Genomic DNA, 10445 nt, shown 5'->3' with positions numbered 1-10445 from the left:
CCTTTACTGGCACTTCCGGTATTTTGAGCTCATAGGAGAGAGTGCGGGGGGGGGGGTGAATGTGTCATTATTACCCCACCCCCTCCCTCCCCCCCACGAGCTCCATGTAATGCGGAAGTGGTCTGAATCCGTGTAGTAGTCGCAGAGGTTGACCAGCAGATGGTGGTGTTTCACACACAGTGTGTTTATATTATTCCACACAGCAGGCAGCAGGAGCGATGATGATGATGATCGAGACACACTGGACTGAAGAGTGACTTCTTCTTGCATTAGGAAGAAATGCGCGTTTTGTCTATCAAAACAACAGCGTAATAATAATCATCATTTTTCAGAGGCAAGATCCGAAGGATTCGTCGCAGCAGGTAACAACAACGTTTGCGTTCATGTCAATAAAATGCCTTCTTTCTTAAACTAGCCATGTTTTGGGCGTCACGTTACCTAGACAACACCACTAACAACAACAGAGCTATTCTATATAGTTTACATTAGCCTAGTGTGTGTGTGTGTTTTTCTTTACTAACTAGAAGATGGATAGCGTTACAACAAGTGGTGATTTACAACAACAGAGTGGATTAAGGAGCTATAACCAATAGGTTACTCACTAGCTAACTAGCTTAGCACACTAGGATTAGCTAACACTAGTTAACCTAAATGGCTTATGATGTTGTGCCTCCTCTCTGGGTCACACAGAAGAAGAAGAACTATATGAAGCCAACAACACATTGTGTTTTACTTTGGATTAACTTATTATACCTGTAACTGTTGTTACATTTGATTTGCTCAGGAGACACAGCCAGGCTGCTAACAGTATATCTGGCTCTGTGATTGATTGATTGATTGATTGATTGATTGATTGATTGACTGTAACCAGGAGGATGGGGCTGTTCGACAAGCTGGCCGGCTGGCTGGGGCTGAAGCGGAAGGAGGTGAACGTCTTGTGTCTGGGACTCGACAACAGCGGCAAGACCACCATCATCAACCAACTCAAACCCTCCAATGTAAGTAAGTCCGCTGATGGTGGTTTGCCGCTAAGGCGTTAGAGTCTTTTTAGACTATTTTTGTACTCATAACAGTACTGTATATTTGTTGATCTCTGGTATATGTGTCATAAATGTCTAGATGCAACAGTACTGTCTACTACTAGGCTGTATGTCATTTACATACATGACATATGATGAATTGAAAATGGGGGACCCTGATGTGTAAACAAGACGAAAGTCTTTCTCTGGTCTGCATCCCCTTAACAATTGTGTGTATTGAGCCGTACTGTATTGTACTGTACCCATTCTGCAATCTGTTAATAAAGTTTTCAATCAATCAAGCAACGCATGGCACCCCATCATCGCCTCTCTGGATCTAGTTACACTGCTGGCCACTAGTAGTCACACTGTCTCTATGTAGATAATACAACTCTGTACATACATCTGATAAGCACTACACTCAGTAGTACTAACGTGTATATTTTGTACCCAGTTTAACCACCTGTACATTGAATGAATGAATGAATGAATGAATGAAAACTTTATTTAACAGATTGCAGAATGGGTACAATACAGTACGGCTCAATACACACAATTGTTAAGGGGATGCAGACCAGAGAAAGACTTTCGTCTTGTTTACATCAGGGTCCCCCATTTTCAATTCATCACAACATACATGACATATATGACATCATGACATTTATGGCATAGGGACATACATGACATACATACATGACATTAGGGGTGGGTGGGTGGGAGAGAAATATACATACGGTGGTGGGGAGAGAATATATACAATACGGTATATTGTATATTACTGTTGCACTTTACTGTTACATTTGCACTCTGGTTGGATGCCACACTTGTTTTAGTTGTGCTGTACTTGTGCTGCATGATGACAATACATTTTAATCCAATCTAATCTAATACAAATACTAGTATGCAATAATTCACCCAAGGGGGTTGTTTGTTATCATGAGAGGACAAGGTGTATCCCCGGCGTCGGTGAATGATTGCGTTCCTGACCTGTTATACATCGGGAAGCTTATATTGCTTATGATAATGGTAAAAGGTTTATGTTCCCATCTGCATATGACATGGTAAATACAGCCTGTGAAAAATAACCCTTATATTTCCATTTTATTCCCGTTAATTCCCATGGAAAGTTTCCACCTTTGAATATTCTCAAAATGTTGCAACCACAGTTTCGGGTACTTTTTTTTTTTTTTTTTACTAGCCAACTAGCAAGAGTAGGTAAGGGACATGTATAGGTCTAGTATCTACAGATATGCAAAAAGGGTTATATTCAGGTATGTACAGACAGATGTGTGTATATATATATATATATATATATATATATATATATATATATATATATATATATATATATATATATATATATACACAGTAAGAATACATTTATATATATATTATATACGGTACATACAGCATAATTGTACATGCTATCATACAGAGTTATGTGCAGGTGTAGCCTATAAGTAGGTATATAGAAGACTTATATGCAGGTATATTCAGACAGATATGGATACCTAGGTAGCTAGTTGTGATTATTATGATTAGTGTAGGGCAGTTATAGACAGTGAAAGTAGTAGGCAGGTATACAATACATTGTCTATAAAAGAAGGAAGGGTCATAAATCAAATCAAATGTATTCGTAAGGCCCGACAACACACGTTAATGTCCCCATGGGGCCGGACACGTCTTCTTTAAACAAGTCGAGAAGAAACATCACAATAAGTCAAGAACAAAACAAGAACACCATGAAGTCCAAACATTTTTAAATAAATGCAACACTCCCAGTCCCAGACATACCCCACGCGAAGGTAAGGACAAACTCACTAAAACCTAGCAATAGGAAAAAATGCATGCAAACAAAAATGTCATCACATCAGTAATCTAGCATTCTATGGTCTTCTTCGTCCCAGACTTTGGTACCGGTTCTATTACAATTCAATATATACAATTTATCTGAGGAAATATACCATCAACCAATATATCAAACGTTAGCTACTCGACAATGCAACAATTTTGCAGATAATTTTGACATCCGAGGTAATAACCAGTTTAAATGAGGTCATAAATGATTGTGAATGAATAAATAAATAAACATTAAAAAAAAAAATCGAAAATTTTCTCAAATAAACAAACGAAAAGGATAGGTTTGAAGCCGAATGCTTATAGAGCAACCTACCCCTAATTCAAAAACAAATTCAAAAAAGTTAAAGTTTTCAAAATAGAAAAAAAAAAATCTAAAATCAAGAAAAACCTATCCAGAATAGATCAGGTCAGATCCAGAGAGACTATGGAATACCAAGCATTGCTTTGCCACAACAAGCATTATATCGAGTGCGAGATTGAGTATGTCAAGATTCAAGAGTTTTATTTGTCACATACACAGGGCATGCAGTGAAATGTATCATCATGCCCATCACTTTAAATGCTACATGTATAACGTTGTTATCACACTTTGGTCTGAATACACTATAAGCATGTCCAAGATACTGTATATTAAATGTATATATTTAAAAAATAAAATAGAAATCCTTTTGAGCTTTAAAAAAAAAATTATTTAACTGTTAAACATGTGTTGCAGCTAAAGTGTCTATTTTCGTTTCTCACCGTTGCAACTGAATCACATAATTCATCATTCGATCACATATCATATCATGTTGTCAACGTTTCGGTTTTAACACCAGACGGCAGACACCATTTCATTTGGCTCAGGAGGTAGAGCAGTCGTCTGGTAATCCGGAGGTTCCCGGTTCGATTCTCCCGCTCCTCCCGGGCAGCGTGTCGAAGTGTCCTTGAGCCAAGACACTTAACCCCTAACTGCTCCCGATGAGCAGGTCGGCACCTTGCATGGTCGCCTCCGCCGTCGGTGTGTGAATGTGTGAGTGAACGGGTAAAAATGTGAGGAACAAAATTGTAAAGCGCTTTGGATAAAAGCTGTTCTATAAATGCACCATTTACCTTTTGTTTCACAGGCCCAGACACAAGACATTGTCCCGACCATTGGCTTCAGCATAGAGAAGTTCAAGACCTCCAGGTAGACCATGATTCAGTAGCATGGGAGACGTCCGGTGCTTTGGTAGTCAGGTCTTTGTTCTTTAAAAAAAAAAAACATATATATATATATATACAGTATATAGATCACATTATCTAGGAGATTTGATAGATTAGATTTTACATTGCTATCAACCTTCATGTTACAACGCTTGTATATTGTGTGACTGCTTGGCTAATGTCTGCGATCTAGGATTCAGAGAGCTAATGGTGGCTATGTGTGTAACCTGGTTCTAAGGTTATGAGTAACTTGAAACGATATCACAAGACTGATAACAGAAAACCTACATTTTTCAACTTTGTAAATACATTTTTAATTAACCTATTTCTGCCCTCTTTTCTTGATCCTCCAATCGCAACTGTTGCTTCACTTGGGCAAACAAATAGAAGGTAGAATCTAGATTATTGACCCCCCCCCCCCGTTGCCTTGCCTAGCTTTGCCTAGTTTGTTGTTGCTATTGTACCATATCTTCACCTAATGCTAGGAGTAAAAAGGATAATAATTGTCCAGTAGTGCTTCTAGCCTAATGTAGATCTGTTTATTTGTCCTTCACTTCTCTTCTCTTGACTTCTCTTCTCTTCACTTTACTTCTCTTCACTCATATTCTCTTCACTTTACTTCTCTTCACTCATCTTCTCTTCACTTTACTTCTCTTCACTCATCTTCTCTTCACTTTACTTCTCTTCACTCATCTTCTCTTCACTTTACTTCACTTCTATTCTCTTCTCTTCGCTTCACTTCTCTTCTCTTCTCTTTGCCTCTCCTCACTTCACTTAACTTTGTCTTCTCTTCTTTTCACTTCTCTTCTCTTCTCTTTGCCTCTCCTCTCCTCACTTCACTTAACTTAGTCTTCTCTTCTTTTCACTTCTCTTCTCTTCTCTTCTCTTTGCCTCTCCTCTCCTCACTTCACTTTGTCTTCACTTCTTTTCACCTCTCTTCTCTTCTCTTTGCCTCTCCTCTCCTCACTTCACTTCACGTTGTCTTCTCTTGTCAGTCTTTCCTTTACAGTGTTTGACATGTCAGGCCAAGGCAGATACAGGAACCTCTGGGAACACTACTACAAGTAAGTGCTGGCGGCACAGGACACACACACGCACGCACACACACATGTACAGGCGCTTAGTCACGCCATACAATCGCTCAGCCTCACAGATGCTCCAGTTGTTGCTCCACTGACGGGTCATCACTGTGTTCCTCAGGGAGGGCCAGGCCATCATATTTGTCATCGATAGCGGAGACAAGCTGAGGATGGTCGTGGCTAAAGAAGAACTGGACACACTGCTAAACCATCCAGGTGAATCACTTTGTGTTTAGCAGCAGCTCCTAGGGTTAGGGTGATGATTCAATATTATCCTTTTATCGTATTGTATCGGGATCATATTGCAAGGAAATGACGATATCATAATATCGTTGCGCACAATTCTAATGCAATTATTAATTATAATTAAAATGCAGTACTGTATCTGTATCAATATTGTACAATAAAAAATTCTGGTTAATGCCATGCCGTCACATCTCTTGTTTTTTTTTTTTTTTTTTTTTTTTTTATTATTGCATTTTCCATTATTCAGACAGTCTCTTTACATGTTTTCCACATCACAACAGGATAGGAAAACCAACCTGAAAAATTTAAAATATAAAATAAACAAAAAAAAACAGAAATACAGTCCAGCACATGCCTCACATTGATCATTGAACATCCCTTCCCTTGGAATGTTTAAACGTATGATTTCAGACCATTGTGTGACTACCTGTAACTGTTTTAGTTGATATTTCTTAATTATTTTGAAAAGTTTTAAATTGTTTACTCTGGTGTTTAAATTTCTGTAAATATTGTTTTTATTATGTACTGTACAATCGTCGTTTCTGTAAATGAGGGAAACCTCAGATGCTTACGATTTTAAATAAAGGTTGAAAAAAAATATATATAATCAGTCGTTACATGTTACGGTTACACCTGACATATCTACTGTATAATTATAAAATGTACGGAGAGTATAAATCGGACCTAAGATATCCTGACTTTTATTTACCCATCATTCTCAAATATGGACCCCATCTCTTGTTTTAAAATAGATAGATCTTACTCATCTTTTGAGTCTGATGTTTCATAGTGTGTAGAAAATACAATAATGTTTTCATTTTAGTATTTCCATTTAGTGTTATTCCAAAGATCATATGATGTTTGTTCATTGGCTTTACTGAAAGTGATTATTAAATTGTGACACTAAAACCCTGCGTTGTCCTCCTCGCGCTCCTCGCAGACATTAAACACCGCAGGATCCCCGTCCTGTTCTTCGCCAACAAGATGGATGTGAGGGAAGCACTGTCTTCCGTCAAGGTGTCACAGCTGCTCTGTCTGGAGAACATCAAAGACAAACCATGGCACATCTGGTACAAACATACACATGATACTGTACATACACACATGCTAATGGGGGTCTGTTGATTCCAGCGATGATGATGTTCCAATTATTGTTGAATAACTCCTCTAGTGTAAAGCTGTGTGCAAAGACAACCACACATGGCTGGTACCATAACATAATGTTTTGGTGATGATGGTGTTATAGCCATTGGGGGGTCAAGCTATGGTACCGATATTTGGTCTCGTCATCGACTGATGTCGCGTCAGAAAATCACATTTTTAGGTTGATCTGACACTTTTTGAAAGGGGTGATGTTTTAAAATCAACTCATTTTATATGTACCTGTAGGTCAATAGAATGGTATAATCATAACACCTGTGTTGGCAGGGGGTGCACTACAGGGCTAGGATCTGGCAGAATGGTAAGGTGCTGTTCTAATGTGACCTCTTGATATGTTTCAGTGCCAGTGACGCTTTGAAAGGAGAAGGTTTACAGGAGGGAGTCGACTGGCTACAAGGTACGAGACCTCAACCATTTTTTTTATTTTTTTATTTTTCTATTTCTTTATTAGGGCGGCTGGGTAGCGCAGTGGACTAAGCACTCGCCTACCACCGCGGAGACTCTGGGATCGAATCCAGCTGTCAGCGGTACCTCCGGCTCGGTCAGTCGTCCCTACTAACACAATTGGCAGTGTTAGCGGGTGGGAAGCCGGTGGGGTGTGTGTCCTGGTCGTTTGTAAACTGCTGTTCCTACTGGTCGGTCGGGGCGCCTGTTCAGCAGGGAGGGGATCTGGGGGAGATAGCGTGATCCTCTGCACGCGTTACATTCCCCCAGTGAGAGTCCTCGCTGTCGGGTGAAAAGAAGCGGCTGGCTGATTCCACATGTATCGGAGGAGGCGTGTGGTAGTTCTACACCCTCCCCAGGCCGACAGTGGGGCAATGCGTGCAACGACCAGGAAGGGAATTGGCATAACGTAAAAAGAAATGTAAGCAATGTAACGATATGCTTAGCTCACGATTCATGTTGACACATGGCATTGGGTTCACAGCTTTTGTTGTGATATTTTATCCAATCTGTAGGGAGCTTTTAAATTACTTATTTTTCTTCGAGATTCCCCCATAAACGAAGCAGAATCGGGAAGAAACGTCCCTTAGAAATGTAAACAGAAGAAATGACGCACATCACCACTTTGTTTTTGAAAAATTACATGATGATGTAATTATGTCTGAATGTAGTTTCAAGTTTGTTTATTATTTATCACAATAAAATACAGGTACTTTACGATGAAATACTTGTTTCTGTATGCGCCCCTGAGAGTGTGCTTCATACAGTTAAAAAAAAGAAAAGTAAGTAAAGAGGAATATACATATATACAATACAGAGTAAAATGAGTAACAGTGAGGTACAATCCAGAAAATGAGGTACAAAACTTTAGGGTAAGGTGCAAATGCAAATGAGGTATGAATAATAGATAAATATAATGTAGTGTTAAAGTGTTTAAAGTGAGTGTTAGGGTGAGTGTTTGTTTAAAGTGAGTGTGTACGTGTGGATGTGTGTGCTGTGAGTGTAGATGATGGGTTGTTACTAGGGATGTTCGATATTGGCTTTTTTACCTATACCGATATTGTCCAACTCTTAATTTCCGATACCGATATCAACCGATACCGATATATGCAGAATCAGAATGTGTTCTTACTTGCTTGCCTGGGTAAATAAAGGTTAAATAAATGTAAAAAAGATTTTTTGAAAACGATAATTTCCAATATCACATTTTAATGCCAATATCGGCCGATAATATCGGACATCCCTAGTTGTTACATGGTGTCGTTGAGCATCCTGATGGCCCTGGGGATAGAAGAAGCTCCTTCTGAGTCTCATGCTTTTCTCCCCTACTGCACTCATGCCACTCTAACCTACCTTCCTTTGGGTGACCGGATCGCGTCCTATTTTTCTACAACGGAGTTCGGCGATTTGCGAATCTGATTGGCCACTGACGTTTCTGGTCATGTGACATGTGCGCCCAATAGCGTGACGAGCTGTGTCTTTGCCCATTTCCGCGTCGAACAGCCTGCAAAGCACCTGGCGTTCTATCGCCCCACGCTCTAAGACAAACTCTAACCTTAACCGACTTCGAACGAGCGCCTAAGCCTAACCAGTGTAGAAACTTGCGGTCCCACGATTGGGCGTACATGTCGCATGACCAGAAATGACACTGGCCAATCAGATTCGCAAATCGCCGAACTCCGTTGTAGAAAAATAACAGGCGACCGGATCCACTACTACACACACACGGCAACATTATCATTCCTTTCTTTTAATGTGTTTTTTTATTTTCTCATTATTTTAATCATTCAATAGAGCAAATTTCACAGTGAGTATTGGGTGTCGCTGCTGTCTTAGTGTCATGTAGTGTTGGAACATCCATCCCATAGATCAACCACTTCCACTCTGCTCCCCCGTCAGTACACCTGTAGAACCCACTCTGCCCCCGTCAGTACACCTGTAGAACCCACTCTGCCCCCGTCAGTACACCTGTAGAACCCACTCTGCCCCCGTCAGTACACCTGTAGACCGTCGGTTGTGTGTGATAGTAAAGGGTTAACCTTCTGCTGTCGTGTGGCAGTGAAAGGGTTAACAGGCTTCACTCTATAGACCAGGCTTTCCCGACATTCCTGACACAGGCATTCATGTATTTTCACAATGATATTATTGAGAGATACCTGTATGCGGTTTCTATGATCATGTGACCTTTGACACCCTGTGTTTTTTTTTTTTTTTTCAGATCAAATCAGAACGATGAGAACGTGAGGGCCTAGAGATGGACGCCATGGAGAGGAGATGCTGCGTGGCTGTAACCATAGCAACAAAAGGGACCCCCCCATATTGAACACACCCGCAGTGAATAGATGCACATCCTGTAACCATAGCAACAAAAGGGACCCCCCCATATTGAACACACCCGCAGTGAATAGATGCACATCCTGTAACCATAGCAACAAAAGGGACCCCCCATATTGAACACATCCGCAGTGAATAGATGCACATCCTGTAACCATAGCAACAAAAGGGACCCCCCATATTGAACACATCCGCAGTGAATAGATGCACATCCTGTAACCATAGCAACAAAAGGGACCCCCCCATATTGAACACATCCGCAGTGAATAGATGCACATCCTGTAACCATAGCAACAAAAGGGACCCCCCATATTGAACACATCCGCAGTGAATAGATGCACATCCTGTAACCATAGCAACAAAAGGGACCCCCCATATTGAACACATCAGCAGTGAATAGATGCACATCCTGTAACCATAGCAACAAAAGGGACCCCCCCATATTGAACACATCCGCGCCTCATTCCAACAGTTGTTCTCTAGAACCAAAAGTAGATCTGGCTGGTTTTGTTACTCGAGGTCGAGGAGAAATCAGGAATAGCTGTTTCACTTTACCGGGACTAGTGACAAATGAGAAGAATGTGAAGCTATTGGTCGTAAAATAATACAATACTTAATTCCTGTCTACAAATGTAATTTCCAGTTTTTATTTATTTTTTTAATTAAATGCCTTATGTCATTTATTCAGTAACAAAAATTTGCATTTGGTGCTGTTCTGCTCAAGCTTAAAATAATTGTATTTAATAACAAAAGGCGAGTCTCATTTAATGACGATGGGCATCCTATCAAAAAATAAAATAAAATAAAAAAAAGTATTGTTTAGTTTATGATGATGAACCAATGCTGTTTCACTAAAGTCTGATTTCTAGGTACTTATAAATACTTTGTAATAGATTTACTTGAATTTGTCCTTTTTTTGTTATAGAACTACATTTATTTAATCTTAAGTCCTCAACATTGTCCATAGAGCAGCGTATCTAGACAGTGTGATTAACAAGTGTAAAGCCATAAAGACATGCCTCTCTCACTCCATGGAGACACGCCTCTCTCACACCATGGAGCAGTGGCGGACTGGGACACAAATTCAGCCCGGGACATTCAGACGCACCAGCCCACA

The 10445-nt window shown here is 40.0% G+C and overlaps 1 protein-coding gene across 1 annotated transcript; it reads left to right on the top strand.

Annotated features, from left to right (window-relative positions):
* Window positions 1–221: 221 nt before the first annotated feature.
* On the top strand, window positions 222–10222 carry arl6 (ARF like GTPase 6). The gene is made up of 8 exons (XM_084307923.1): window positions 222–362; window positions 872–998; window positions 3986–4047; window positions 5060–5128; window positions 5265–5359; window positions 6330–6459; window positions 6892–6947; window positions 9213–10222. Exons 2-8 carry the CDS (start codon window positions 876–878, stop codon window positions 9236–9238), a joined length of 561 nt encoding a protein of 186 aa, XP_084164049.1. The 5' UTR covers window positions 222–362; window positions 872–875; the 3' UTR covers window positions 9239–10222.
* Window positions 10223–10445: the final 223 nt, after the last annotated feature.

This window comes from Notolepis coatsorum, assembly GCF_963971535.1.
Source record: "Notolepis coatsorum genome assembly, chromosome: 2".
Lineage (NCBI taxonomy): Eukaryota > Metazoa > Chordata > Actinopteri > Aulopiformes > Paralepididae > Notolepis > Notolepis coatsorum.
Note: the sequence above shows the minus strand (reverse complement) of the source record. Positions and strands in the feature narration are given on the sequence as shown.

What these genes read in the sequence shown, in the direction of transcription:
- arl6 (XM_084307923.1), top strand. Translation starts at nt 876, where the DNA reads ATGGGGCTGTTCGACAAGCTGGCCGGCTGGCTGGGGCTGAAGCGGAAG. An exon ending in ACCAACTCAAACCCTCCAAT is followed by an intron (nt 999 to 3,985) that starts GTAAGTAAGTCC and finishes TTTGTTTCACAG; the next exon opens with GCCCAGACACAAGACATTGT. An exon ending in CTCTGGGAACACTACTACAA is followed by an intron (nt 5,129 to 5,264) that starts GTAAGTGCTGGC and finishes TGTGTTCCTCAG; the next exon opens with GGAGGGCCAGGCCATCATAT.